Source organism: Globicephala melas, chromosome 13, assembly GCF_963455315.2.
Source record: "Globicephala melas chromosome 13, mGloMel1.2, whole genome shotgun sequence".
Taxonomy (NCBI): Eukaryota; Metazoa; Chordata; class Mammalia; order Artiodactyla; family Delphinidae; genus Globicephala; species Globicephala melas.
The window spans coordinates 21,667,816-21,683,551 of record NC_083326.1 but is presented as its reverse complement, the minus strand read 5'-3'; the positions used below and the strand labels follow the sequence as shown (position 1 = coordinate 21,683,551).

The window sequence follows — 15,736 nt, the reverse complement described above, 5'->3', positions numbered from 1 at the left end:
ATAATTTTTGCTGGTATATACATATCAATGCTCTTATATCCAGTGGTATCTCTAAACTTTTATGAATTATAATTTTTAGATTATTTGGTGTTTTCTAAATAGGTAATTGCACCATCTGTGATCATTACAGTTTTGTATCTTTCCAATTCTTGTAACTTTTTCTTCTTTTGTTGAACTGCCTAGCATCTGAAATGGAATGTTCACTAAAAAGTGATACCATGCTTCAAATAGTTCATCATTAAATAAAATATTGTTCTCTAAAATTTTGTTACTCTATCAGGTTTAAAAATTCACTTTGATTCTTAGTGCACTAAAATGTTTTTCCCTATAATCATGAATTGAGTTGTAGCAACTGAAAGCGAACTTGTAGATAACCACATAATTGATTTTTTCTTGTACTCTGTTTAATGTGCTGACTTATATAATAAGTGATCTAATGTTATAGTATACCTTGCATTCCTGTGACAAATCAAAATTTTTATTCACCATAAGATTAAGACTACTCGTATTTGGTTAGTATTTTGCCATTATACTTATGTGTGAAATTGATTATAACTTTCCTTGCTTATATGACCCTTGCCTAGATGCAGTATAAGGATTAAACTAACACAGTGGGAAGAATTGAGAAGTTTTTCCTCTTTTCCAGAAGGTGTTCTATAAAACTGGAATTATCTACTTTGAATGGTAGAACTTAACCATAAAGCATTCTGATGCTGGAGTTTTATTACAAAAAGAGTTTTATTCATTAATTTTAAATTTACTTTATTTAATGTTATAAATCAATTCAGACGTTCTATTTTTACAAGAGTCATACTGGGTAAGTTATATTTTCTGGCCAATAATTCATCTCATGTAAGATTTTATTTTTATTAGCATCCTTGCTCTATCTAAAGCTGTGTCTCTTGTTTATTACTAGTGTTTTCTAATTATAGCTCTTAATTAATTCTGCCTGAATTTCATTTTTTCTTCAAAGAACCAACTTCTATCTTTGCTAACTCTATTTTATATATATATATATATATTTTTTTTTAAATTATTATTAACTCCTAATATTGACTTTCCCTCTTTCTACGTCCATTTTTTCTTTTTTTTCTGCTAGAATTTAGCTTGCTAACTTTTTGTCTTTGTTATTGGGTTATTCTGCGTACTTCAAGAAGCAACTCTTACAACTGGCATTTTAAATGTAATGAATTTATTACGGGGAATGCATATGAGAGATAATGCAGATCAGGGGAGTCAGGAAAGGCAGAGAACAGTCAGATTGTGGTCAGGATTGACTCTGAGTAACGGAGAGACAGGGAAAGAAGGAAGGTTGGGTCCAATCATCTCAGACATCAGTGCCTTCCAGGGAAAGGTAGGTGAGACCACAGAGGAGCTTTTGAGTCAAAGTCGCTGGTTGGAAGGGTTGCATCTCCCAAAACAAGGAAGCCTGTCTTTGGCTGGGAGTAGTCTATGGCAAGTGCAGTGTCATTGCCTGGGTTTCAGAGTACAGCAGCTGGGGTTCTGGGTTAATTACACTCCCTGTAATTGAGATCTGAGAAGCATTATCCCACAGCAGACATAACTGTTTCCTAATATAGTCATTGACATTATAAGTATCCCTGCGTTTCGCAGCATCCCTCAAGATTTCAGCGTTTTTGTCCTTCAGTCTGAAATTTCATTAAATTTCTTTCTTTAACCTGTATTACTTAGATGTCTGTTTTCCAATATCCAAATAAATGAGTTTCTTAAAGTTATCTTCTGTAATCAATGCTATAATAAATGCCCACCTGTGGTCAAAAAATAGTATCCTTTGGGGATCACAGTTTAGAACACGATCACAGACTAAATCTCTCTTTCTCAACACAGCCTCCAAAACTCAAAAATGGAAAGAAATAAAATCATCTATTCCATAAATATAATTGAGACAGTGTAATAGAAACTTTGATTCACATGCAAGAGGGTTAATAAATATCCAAGAGCAGCAGAGCATTCTCCGGAGACCATGTGGGCATAGAGTCAGATGGGAATTGTGCAGAGAAGAGATCACCAATCAGGGTGGACTCCCTGTAAGGGGAGTCACATAACCTACAGAGGGAAGTACTAACAACGGATTTGAGACCTGGAGGAACAGAACTAGTCACTAGTTTCTGGATATTTTTGGCCCTTAAAAACGTTATACTCGGGACTTCCCTGTTGGTCCACTGGTAAAGAATCCACCTTGCAATGCAGAGGATGCAGGTTTGATCCCTCATCAGGGAACTAAGATCCCACATGCTGCGGGGCAATTAAAGCCCAGGTGCCACAACTAGAGCCTGTGTGCCACAAACTACAGAGCCCACATGCCCTGGAGCCTGCGCCCCACAACTAGAGAGGAGAAAACCCACACGTCACAACTAGAGAGAAGCCCATGCGCCACAACTAGAGAGAAGCCCATGCACCACAATGAAGAGCCCGAGTGCCACAATGAAAGATCCCGCATGCTGCAACTGAGACTGGACACAGCCAAAAATAAATACATAATAACTAAATCTTAAAAACAAATGTTATATCCACCAAGCTGTATTAATAGGCACATAGGAAACCAGTGTATTTTGAACACATCAAATGTAGTCAAATATAAAACACATCAAATCATTTTCCAAATGAGTATGTTATGCTCAGTTATACCTTCCTCCAATTTTGATGTTTTTTCTTTCAACCTCACAGATGGTTGAAACAGAAGGCTCTCATCTTTTTGATATGTACCTTACCTTCTCCTCATCCATTCAACCAACAGCCACGTTGAGCGCAACTGCCATGAACCAAGCCCTACTGCAGGAGGAGGCTAAGATCTCCACCATCTAAACTGACAGGCTTCTGCTTCACCTTTTATGCCATGTTCATATTAACCTGGGATTTTGGTGGAAGAAGAGAGTGTGACTGCTCATTTAGTTTAAAGCACATGTTCCCAGAAGATCTCTGTTCATACGGAAACATGTTTTCTAAGGGAAGCATTTTTAAGGATGGCAATAGGAAAGTTCTAAATCAAATGCCTCTAGCATAAAACAATATTTCTCTTTACTGGAGATTTGAATCCTGATTCAGTGCAACTATACTGTAACACTTTTAGCAAAGCAGTTTTGAATTTGAAGCATTGAGAGGAATAATTGATATGATGCCATGAAAATGTAAACAGCGTATTAACATGAATTTGCTAAGTTCCCTTGTTGCCACCATGGAAAGCAGTAAACAGGATCTTGAAAGAATTGTACAGAGCTTATGGGCCAAAGGACCAGGAAAAGTCCCAAAAGCGTGTGTGTGACCCAAAGAGGACGAGACATAGAGGGCATCACAGTGGAGACCTTAGGTCACCTGCGGACACTGAGGAAACACTAGGTGCCTTGAGGTTGGTTAGTTTTAGGTTGGCACCAAAACATGCAGGGATTTCTGAAGACATGGGCTGATTCTGAGACAAACCAACATTTAAGAGTTTTGATTAACACAGTTTCTTCTATTACCGCCCACATTCCAATCTTTGGTAGACTGTTTTCTATCCAACAGAAGTTAGTAAGAAATGTACAGTTAAAGAAACGAAATCTCAGATTGTAATTAAATCATCAATCTAACTCAGCTAGAAAACTTTTCCAAAGACCTAGTTACCAGGGAAAAGCTACTGCTGTTGAGATACCCGAGAAAAGATGTTTAAATACTTTATTCTACTCCACATAATTTAAAATCCTTTTTGAAAAAATAAAAGCCTGTTACTCAAGGCACTTAATACTTCCTGGAAAAGTGATCACAAGCTTTCAGCCATTATTTGATTTTGTGTTTATCAGTTTTCTGTAACTCCAGGACAAGTGACAGTTTTCGTCTTGGATAATTAGACCATTTAGACTTATATTTGTCTAAATGACCAGAATGCATATCCATGTGTAACAGTTTGATTTTCACTTTTACCAGAATATTATTTTTCTCTAATGGTTTACTCATATCAAATATCTTTTTATAGATTCTGTTTCCTGAGTTTCGTCAATATGAACTCACAGTGTGCCAGAATGCTTAAATCCATACCATTAACAGACTTCTAAATTAACCTGCTTGCAAACATCAATATCCTCTTTCAAAATTATATAACCATTTCAGATACATTCATAGTATTATCAGTAACCTAACTCTCTTTGCTGGAACATGTAAAGTCAATAAGAGGTATGAGATACAAGAGATTTAAATCAATTCAAATCAACACCTATTGTGGCAATCTCAGAAAATTAAATTATTACGGCACCGGATTTCTAGTTATACAACAGCCTTCTCATAAAGAAGATTCTATTTAACTATGTTAGTAAATAAATCTCAGGTATTTAAAATTTTAAATCTAAAGTTCCTAACTAGGTCAGCTCCCCCACCGTCATGCACATCTGTTATGTAGCTCCCGTAGAGCTGAAAACATGCAATTAACTGTATGATTTTTGATGAATCCTGTGTCTCTCATTGACGGCAGTTCTCTGAGGACAGGCCTTTGGACATCACTGAATTTCTACTTTGGACACCACTGAATTACTAGATCCTAGCACAGTAGGTACTATAAAATATTTGCAGGACTAAAAATTAAATTTGTAATTTAAGAAAACACGTTGAAAATATTTTCTCTTTTAAAACAGAGAACAAAACATTTTTCTGCCCTCTGTATTTTCCCCCACCTTACCCAAAATAAAAAACCTGTAATGAATTGCTCTCCACTAGACTGTGTTACTCTTCTAGTGATCAAAATATTTCCCCCAAATGAGCATAATTCTATAGTTGCGTAAGAGCGAAAGGAGGAATTTTTTGCTTTACTGTCAATATCCCAGTATTTTAAAAAGACTTCTCGATATATTCTCCTACTCAACAGAAATGCTCTAAATCTTTTACAGGTCAGAACATTCTTTTTATTACATTCATTTCCTGGCAATACTGTGGTCTCTAGCTTTCTCACCTGCTACTCCCTTTATCATTTACAGTCCTTACCTCTACCTTTCCCCTTTACGTGGGTCAGATGCTGTTCATCATTCACATCTCATTCTCGACATCTTTTCTATGAACTCACATAGATCACTATACATTACCCATCAAAGTACATAGCACACTGTTTAACTGCTGGGTTTCTTTGTTTGTTTTCCACTGTGGCTATCACTCCATCAACTCCTCAGTGCTTAATTCCAGTACCAAGGACACTGTAGATGGTTGATAAGTGTTTGTTGACTAAATGATTGGCAATGAATGAATGAGCATACAAATTACTTATTTTGTTGCCTTGCTTTGTTTTTCACTTCAGTATCATTTTGCCTATGCAGAGAGAATCCAGTTGGTACACATGTGGAGGAAAGTTCCCTTAAACCTCAACAATGATACAATTTCTGGGTGTGAAAAAATTTTGTTACAAAATGTTTATGTTTTATCTTGCATAAGCAAAATAAAGAGGACTACTTATATAATCACAAGTTAAATTCAACATGTTATCCATCTGGGTCTTTTTTTCCTTAATTGGGAAGCAACATTTTAAAAGTAAATAAATAGAGACATTCTGAAAGAGAGAAAAAATGAATATACTTTGTTCCTTCAACTTATATCATATTGCAGTTTAGGAAGAAAAAGAAATCATTTAAAGAGCATTCTCTCATATTATGTGGAAAGATTTTAATCCTAATGAAGTATCAAAGACAATGTGTGTCAACGGCATGGGGATGGGGACACATCTAGAGCCGGAAGAGCCCATTGTGGGTAATTCGCTAACGTGAGAAGGGAATCTGTGAAATGAAGGACTAGACTGTACCTTTTAGGTTCTTTCCTGCTCAAGACTTTCATGGTCTTTGTCCATATAATCATTAAAGACTTGCCTTAACTGTCAATGTGTGAAGAGATATATGCAAGACACTTGGTGATTCAGGAATGGGAAAATGTATTCTACTCCTTTGGAAGATTTACAGACTAATTTTGGAGCTAGATTATTCACATTAAAAGATGCATTTCCCCCTGTCAAACATTTATTGGAAACCTATTTGGCACCAGAAAGTGTGCTCAGTGCCGTTGCTGTAAGGCAGTACCCTTAAACTCCAAAAAGCTTACCGTTGAGGAGAGGAAGAACACACACATATAGAAGTATTCTGAAGTTTTCTATGGGACATCACAGAATTATCTACAATGTTACTAATATCTAAAAATCTGGATTGTCATTCCAATATAGGATGTACTAAATGAAATTTGAATGACAAGGGAGAAAACATGTATTTCTTGCATACCTACTACATACACATAATGTACAATTTTTAGTACTTTACATATATGGATGAATTAATCCTTTAGATGAGTTGTTACTTAAATACAATTTTGCAGATAATCAAACAGACCCAAAAATGGAAATAAAATGAGGCATACATATTTTCAGAGGAGTATGTAGAAAGGGTGGAACTTGTCATACATATTGAGAGAAGATTGGGATTTTTTAATTGAATTTGTATTTTGAGATAATTGTACATTCTTAAGCAGTTGTTAAGAAATGATCAAAATAAATCCCATGTGTACTTTATCTGGTTTTCCCTAATGATAACATCTTGTAACTCTATAGTACAGTATAATAACTAGATGTCAACAATAACATAGTCAAAATACAGACCATTTCCATCACAAGGATGCATTATGTTGCCATTTAATAGCCACACACACTCCCCCCTCCCCATCATGCCTTCTTCCCCAGCAACCACTAATCTTCTCTCCATTTCTAAAGTTTTGTCATTTCAATACTGTAATATAAATGGAATCATGGGCTATACTGTCTTTTGAGATTGATATTTTTCATTCAACATGCTTCTCCGCAGTTGCACCCAGATTGCTGCATAGATCAAGAATTCATTCCGTTTTATTGCTGAGGAGTTTATCCCAAGGTATAGCTGTAATGGCTTTTAATTATTTACCCATTGAAGGGATCATTGTTGTATCCAAGTTTTGGCATTTATAAACAAAACCACTTTAAAGATTCATGTATAAGTTTTGTGTGGATATAAGTTTTCATTTCTTTGAGAGAAATGCACAGGAGTACAATTTCCTGGTCACATGACAGTTGTTATTTGGGAACACACCAAACTGTTTCCCAATGTGATTGTTATCATTTACATCTCCTGTAGCGAGTTGGGTGGCCCAGTAGCTCTGCATTCTCACCAGCATTGCTGTTGTCACTAATTTTTATTTAGCCATTCTGATAAATGTGTAGTTTTATCTCACTGTGGTTTTAATTTGCACTTCCTTGATGACTAATGTGTTGACACCTTTTCATGTGCTTATTTACTGGAGACAAATTATCTTGGTTTTCTTTCATCTGAGAATGTCCTAAAAGGTATTTTCACTGGATATAGCATTTTGAGTTGACAATTCTTTTAGAACTTGGAGAAAAGTGTGCCACTTCTTTCTGGCCTCCATGGTTTCTGATGAAATTTTCACTGTCATTTGGATTATTTTTTCCCTGTAGGTCAGGTGTAATTTCCTTCTTGGTGTTGTCAAGATCGTTATTTCTTAGTTCTCTATAAGTTTGACGAAGTATCTGGATGTGGATATACTTGAGGTTATGCTGATTGGGGTTTACTAAGCATCTTGACTATAGATTTGACCCTTTTCCTAAATTTGGAAAATTTTCACTCTATTTCTTTGAGTAATATTCGGCCCCTCATAATTTCTCCTCTCAAACTGGCCTCCAGTGACATAAGTGTTTGATCTTTGTTAGCATCCCACAGGCCCCTACCTCAATCCCTGTTAGCAAAGCCTTTGTTTTCTTTCAGACTATTTTCTTTTTGTCATTCGGACTGGGTAATTTCTATTGCTCTGTCTTCAAGTTCACTGATTCTTTCTTCTGTTCCTTCCATTCATAATTTTAAAAAATTTTGGTTATTGTGTTTTTCCCTTCTAACTTTTCCATTTGTTTCTTCTTTGTATTTTCTATTTCTCTGCTGAGACTTTCTGTTTCTTTACTGAGGATTTCTGTTTTTTTCATTTGTTTCAAGCATGGTCATGATTGCTGATTAAAGCATTTTTATGATGGCCACTTTAAAATTCTCACCAAGAAATGGAAACATCTCTGTCTTTGCAGTGTTGGCATTTGTTGATTGTCTTCTTTCATTCATTCTGAGATATTTTGGTTCTTGATATGATGAGTAATATTCAACTGTGTCCTGGACATTTTGGGTATTATCTTATGAGACTCTGGTTCTCATCTAAACATTCTGTGTTAGACAGGTTCCTCTGATGTACCATTCTGGAAGGTAAAGCAGCAGCATGGACTCATTACTTCCAGGTGAAGGTAGAAGTCCAGGCCCCACCAAACCTCCGTTGGTACCCGACTGGGGATGCTCCTAGTTACTGCTGGATGGGGATGGGTGCTCCAGCTATCCACTAAACCTCTGTAGCTGGGAGAGGGTGGAGGTGAAAGTACAGGCCCCCTACGTGGTTTTCACTGACACCACAAGCTCTGGGGGTCTCACTGCTGCCCAGCAGGGATGAAACCCTGGTTCCAGCTCAGCCTTCTATGCCAACACTCCAAAAGGAAGGACTGGGCAACTTTCTACTGTCTTGTGAGGGTGGAAGTGTAGGCTCCCCATTCAGATTTACTAACAGGAGCTGAGTGGGGCACCACTGTTTTCTGTAATATTTGGTGGATTAGAACAATTATTGTCTATTGGTTTCCTGTCTTGCTAAGTTGACCATTCCCTAGTCCTTTAACTAGAGCAAGAAGACTTCAGTTGCATTTTGTTTTTGGTTTTGTTTTTATCTGTGCCTGTTGTTATTTCCAGGCTGCTAGCTTCTTCAGCTCCAATTCTGGCATATATGCAGAGAAAAGAAAACCCAGGAAACTCCTCCATGTGATTTCTTAGGTCCCAAGATACCTAGCTGAATGCCTTTTCTCTTCAACTTTGAGTCTTTTATGTTTACTTTACATATAATGTTCAGAGTTTTTATTTGATTTATTGAATTAGGTAGGGAAAAGTATGTCTACTTAATCTTTCCAAAGTGGAATAGGAATAGGATATAAATGTGTGAATAGGTGAGAAAAGAACAAACCACAGAAAAGAAATATGAAATCAAAATTCCCCAAAATTTGAAACTGAAATGTAAGTGATATATTTTTGGAATAATACAAGATAAACTAATTATTTTCCCTTGGAAAATGTTTATCCCAAAAAGTTTGGCCTAAAAAATGTAACGTGAGTGTTTCCTGATTATGAGTTTGCTTTCAAGAAGCAGCCAGGTTGTAGAAAAAGGTAATTTCTTCACTCAGAATGCCAGTTCATTTCCATTCTAAATAAACTCTCATTTCTAGTTCAAGGGGTCTTGATCTTAAATGTGGAGAAAAGATCAAATGCATCCATTACACATATGCATATATGCATATGTTAAGATATATTCATTTACCAAGTGACTTCCTGCTCAGAGAATTCACCTCATTACACATTGTCCAGAAGAGTCAATTATTTAAATACTCTGGGGCCTTTTTATCAAGACTGCATTTTGAATTTCTTTGACCAATCAGATTTCCAAAATGGGAAGATCATCATCGAACTATTTCTGAAAGAGACTGGACAGATTAAGAGATAAGTAAAACACACTCCTCAAGTGCAAACAATACTATTATCAAATTGGTGGGTGTTAGTAACAGTTTTGTTTTGTTTTGTTTTGTTTTTGTTTTTTGCGGTACGCGGGCCTCTCACTGTTGTGGCCTCTCCCGTTGCGGAGCATAGGCTCCAGACGTGCAGGTCAGCAGCCATGGCTCACAGGCCCAGCTGTTCCACGGCATGTGAGATCCTCCCGGACTGGGGCACGAACCCGTGTCCCCTGCATCAGCAGGCAGACTCTCAAACCACTGAGTCACCAGGGAAGCCCTAGTAACAGTTTTTAAAAGGTGCCCATGACATATGGGGATCATCAATGGTTAGAAAATCATGATGTTTGATATGAAGATACTATTTTTTAATTCCAACAATTAAAATCTATTGTATTTCCAGAGTTGTTGCTTCAGTAAACCCACAGAATGAGGACAGACCGGGGTAGCAACGTCAGATACTGACTGCTGGTAACATGTGGCTTCAGGATTTAACTCATGGGCTGGTGGCCTTTGGTAAGATCCTAACCTGCTGAACAATCTGACCTGAGTGTGTGCCTCTGAGAAACTGGAACTAAATAAGAACATAGGTAAAAGATTATCTATATAACGTTTGATGTACCCTTGAGCACAACGTTTGTTGTACCCTTGATCAAGGTAAGTCCTCTAAGATTCTTTCCATTAAAAGTAGCTAAGAATACACAGATCATAAGAGTATTAAAATATTAAATAAGATTTTATATTTCAATGGCTCAGCAATATATGTGTGATGTACACAGTAAGTTCTCAGTAAATGGTAGCTATTATAATAAACCTTATACTAATAAAAATGAGCAAACAACCAGAAGTGTATGTTTAGATCAATAAAATACAAATTAAAATGATCTTTTTGGCCTATCAGCTAGGAAAATTTTAAAAACAATAATATATACTGTTGGCTATAGAATGAGCATGTTTATACATTGCAGGTGAGTGAGAATGTAAATTGATATAATTTTTCTAATGGACAATCTGGCAGTGTGTATAAAATACTGAAAAAATAAACATTCTCTTGAAAAAGCCATACCATTTCTAGGAATTTACCCTAAGCCATTTTTTAATGTTTAAAGATGCACGTGAACATGCATGTTTACTGCAATATTGATTATATATGTAACACTAAAACTAAACAGATTTTTAAAAATAGATTATATTTTAATTAAATTATGGTATAATCACCCAATGACTTTTATGCAAACATAAAAAGATTTTAAGACCTAAACATAACGAGTATAAAAAACAAAACAATGACAACAGAGTGGTTATATCTTCTTTTCCAAAGAAAGGAGGTAGCTTCTATCCTAATTTAAAGTTTAAATGAACACATAGACTCAAATATACAACACACACACACAAGCTCACTGTTTCTATAAGAATTTGTCCCAATATTTGTTTTCTTTTGAACAAAGCCTTCTTTCTGAAATTTAATTCATTCGAATATAACATTCAAGTGCACAGAGTAAAAGACATAGGCAATTCATGTCTACATTTGCTTTCAGCATTAAGTGCTTCATTAAGAATTTCAAAATAGCAAAAATTATATATCATAGTGCTTGAATATCTTATGGAAAAGTGCCTTTAGGTGGGCAAAATGTTTGTATCCTAATTTAAGATACATAATTGAGCTCTACAGATGTGAAATAGCTTACTTAAATGAGTCTCAGAACTTTCTATTACACCAAACTAAAACAGTTGTATATCAGAGATCCTATATTGCTACGACTCCCAATGTATCCTGAAAATGATGATCTAAGACAATGCCATCAACTTTTGAGGAGAGTATTAACAACCATATGTGCTTTCCTCTGCATTTGTCTCTAACACTTAAATAAGCTTGTACATGACATAGTGTGCGATCCTTAATCTAAGATACCTCTCAGATCTCAGGGCCAAGGAACACTGGTACGTATCCTGCTGGTTTGGTTCCTCTTAGAAAACAAAAGGCCATCATTTTTTCCCCTTTGACTTCACTGTTAGGAAGCGATGTTTTCAACAGTTCAGTCTTTCTCATCACGGATGTCTCTATATATCCTCCCTCACCCCAACATCCCTTACATGACTCATAGAAGAGGTGACAAGGGAAGAGCTAATCTCAGGAAGGGCAAATTCTCCTGAATATCTTAGCTAATTGCCAACAGTAAAGCACTCTGCCTCTGACAATTTTTCCTCTGCAATACGTAATCTTTTCAAAAATCCTGTGTGATAACTAGTATTACTCTTACTTCCCTTATGACAATTTGTAAACTGAGATTTAGAGAGGCTTAAGGAGTTGACCAGAATAAAGTAATCGGTAAGTGATGGAGCCGCTTTTGTTCTGAAATCTATGCATTTTCCATTGCACTATGTTCATCTGATATAAAACATACTGAGGTGTGAATTCAGCCTTTACAGAATTTTATAAGGAAGAAACCTTCTAGTACAAATTACTTTCCTCCCAACCTATATTTTTCACTAACTTAATTCCATTTCCTGAATTGTTCTTACACATTTGTATCTAAGACGTCTTTCAGAATTACCCGTTACATAATACATAATTTATGATTTCCCACTTTTAATGCACTAACACAATGTTCTATAAAGTACAAATAATTCAATCTCCCCTCCTATCTCTAAGGATGATAATTTCTCCTTTACCAACAAGACAAAGAAAACAGAATGTACAATCTGTGAAAATTAATTTGTCGTTGGTGGTGGTGGTGGGAGCGGAAACTAGCTGTTTCCACCATTTACTCGGCACACCTAAGAAATGAATTAACTATAACCAAAGTGAGGTAATTCTACCTACTGCTAATTGCCAACAGCCATGTGAATTCAACCAGGAACTACATGTAACAAATTTTGAATGTCATTGTTCCTGATAATATCTTAACACATGAGATCCAGCAGCTGATCAAACTTTTAATAAGTATTTATTTACAGTAAGATGTATCAGCTATAAGGTAGGTTTTTTTTTTTTTTTCAGGCAAGGCTTTTTTGGGGCCCCTGCTGCAGCAGGGGAGAGCAAGAACAAACAGGTTCTCTTTCTTGCTCGCTTCCTGAGTGGGGGGCGAACTTGTTCCTTATATGGGGTGAGGGTAGGGGTGTGTCCAGGTGGTTTTTAGTCAATTTGTCTTTATAACATTCAGACAATTCAGATATAGTGTTGGGCCAATATCATTTCACAGCATTTTAGATCACATGTACGCTGATACTTTATTTTTGATGTTCAGCAGCATTCTTTTTCATAAAATAACCAAAGACTCCTCAGTTATACTTCTTAGGACATTATATCATTTAATAACCTTCAGATATGTTTTAGTATATTACTCTTTACCCAGTATCTTACCTCTGCTCTTAACTCATAGATCAGTCTGTCACTGCTATTTTTAGATTTCGATCCTTCCTTTATATCTCCTGATATTTCTTCCATTTTATTTTTATGTTGACCATGAAGAATGTCAAACTGAAAAAAGAAAGTTAAAGTCATAATCACATGATATTACAAAGGCTGGTTCCAGGATAATTCACATTAGTCTTTCATTTTGCTTTCAGTTTTTTTTTCTATGTATAACCTGGTAGGTTTTGTTGTTGCTGTTATAAATATTGTAGTTGAACCATGTATTTCTTTACACTTGTAGTTGAAAACTCCTATGTTGTTGGAAAACAAATCAGCAAGTCTCCATGAATCTAAATTCACAAGTTGAAAATTGGACAAAGCTTAGTTACCTCCACAGATTCTTAATAATTGACTAATTGGATTCTAAACTAATCCAATTAATTCTGATCTTTCAGTCTTGAATATTAGTCCCATAGTACTCTTTGTAATCCTACTTACGTATATTTTCGATGAAGTATAAAAAGTGTATAGATTGTAACAGAGACAAATTTGGGCAACGGAAAAAATACAACTGTATAATGCTCAAGCTGGTAAAATGTATGTAGAACATCTATAAAAGATGCCAATAAATTTCTATAGAAAACTACAGCAGGAAAACAGTATAAATAAACTCTGGCACATCCAGACAATGGAACATGGTTCAGCACTAAAAAAACAAACAAACAAAAGCAAGCGCTATTAAACCATGAAAAGACATGGAGGAAACATCAAGGCATATTTTTAAGTGAAAGAAGCCAATCTGAAAAGGCTCCATACTGTGTGATTCCAACTATATGACATTCTAGAAAAGGCAAAACTATGTCGTCAATAAAAAGATCAGTGGTTTCCAGGGCTTGGAGGAGGAAGGGGTGACTTGGTGGAGCACAGAGGTGTTTAAGGCAGTGAAATTACTCTGTATGAAACTCTAATGATGGATGCATGTCCTTACACATTTGTCTAAACCAGTAATGTACAACACCAAGAGTGAACCTTAGGTAAACTATGGACTTTGGGTGATTATAATGTATCGTGTAGGTTTATCAATTGTAGTAAATGTACCACTGTGGTGAAGGACCTTGGTAATGGGGGAAGCTACCTATGAGTGGGGGGGTGGGGCTGTATATGGGAGATCTATGTACCTTCCATTCAATTTTGCAGTGAACCTAAAACCTAAGTCTATAAAAAGAAACATAGGAATGAGAAAAATCCTAGAAATGCAAACAATGATTTTTCCCCATAGCTGTCCTTATAATTAGAAGTTTTCAGCAGAATCATGAAATTTGATATATATATAATATGTAGATATATACACATAGGCTATTTTGTTTTATTAACATGTTTTTCTACACTATGTAGGTTTCCAGAATTAAAATTACATAATTTGTATGTAATCTGACAATAAATTAGAATATAAAAGCTATCATTATACCACTTATTTAAAATTTTAAAATAATCTTACTCATGCTATTATTGTTAATAGTAATATTAAGCATGTACTAGTCTCTAGGAACTGGACTTGATATATATTTCCTTACTTAATGCTAACAGTAATCCTCTGTGTTAGGTATTATTATTATTACCCCCTACCTTAAAGAAAAGTAAAACATATTTTTACTAGGCTTAAGTAACATTCCCAAATTTACAAAGCTAATAACTGGGGGAAGCAAATTTGAGAACATTCTTACCAAATTCATTACCTGAGTTCTTAAACCAATGCATAAAGAAAAGAAAAGTCACTTTGCTAAAAGAACAAATAACAAATTGCAAGCCACAGGTTTTGGGTTGTGTCCACCAAAAAAAAAAAATTAACTCATTGTGGTAATTGAGTGCCCCGAGCTTAACTTCTGAAATCTTCGTCATTACTTCTCAGGGAACTAGATCAATCATAAACCACCCCCCATTGTCAACAGAACTTTCAATAAACCACTCAAAGGAGAGAAGAAGCAGGAAAATACACTTTCATATGCAACAGTAGAGGGAATCCACATCAATTACCTAAAATAATTCCATTTTCATTCATCACTGTGAGCAGAAAATCAAGGATCTCTGGACATAGGAAGAACCCCAAGGCTATGAAAAAATATGACCAAGATTAAGAAACAGAATGTCTGATAGAAAATAAAGAAAACAGAAAAATGGTACAATTTAAGATATAAAAGAGAATGATTTTTTAAAAAAATCTAATCACGATCTTCAGGAAAAAAATGAATATATATTGCATTCATAAATTAAGGACAAAGCAATTTCAAAAATTTAAAGAACAATAATAGGATATTTTTAAAATGTGTCTAGCCATCCTTCCTTCAGAAAAAATTTACTAGAAAAGTTAGAAGACAGAGTTGAATGTTGGAATGTACCCGTTCTCTTGACGCATTTGCTCCTTTGGACAGCTCATGTGCACCCATGGCACTGCATACCAGTCAAAATGCTGACAACCTTCAAATGCCTCATTCCATCCTGAAGGTCTCCCCTCTACTTCTGACCCACACACCCAACTTGCTACTTATCACTTCTATAGGCTTCCAAAGCTTAACACTTTGAAAAGACTAAGTACTTCTCCTTCAAATGTTTCTCTGCTAGTCTTTGCCATCTCAAAAAATATCACCTCCATCCACCCCTTTGATCAGGCCAAAAATATTGGACTTATGGTTAACTTTTTTCTTTCTTTGATATGCCACATTCAGACTAAAAACAAATCAATTGAACTTAGCCTTCAATTATTTAATAAATCCATCCACTTTCTACCTTCACCACTACTG

The 15,736-nt window shown here is 35.6% G+C and overlaps 1 protein-coding gene across 1 annotated transcript in view; it reads right to left on the bottom strand.

Annotated features, from left to right (window-relative positions):
- Nucleotides 1–15,736, bottom strand: part of CCDC102B (coiled-coil domain containing 102B) — a 216,224-nt gene that overhangs the window by 131,127 nt on the left and 69,361 nt on the right. Inside the window, exon 5 of the mRNA XM_070047018.1 lies at nt 12,948–13,064. Within this exon, the coding sequence (XP_069903119.1) occupies nt 12,948–13,064 (117 nt within the window). The remainder of the gene's footprint in view (nt 1–12,947; nt 13,065–15,736) is intronic.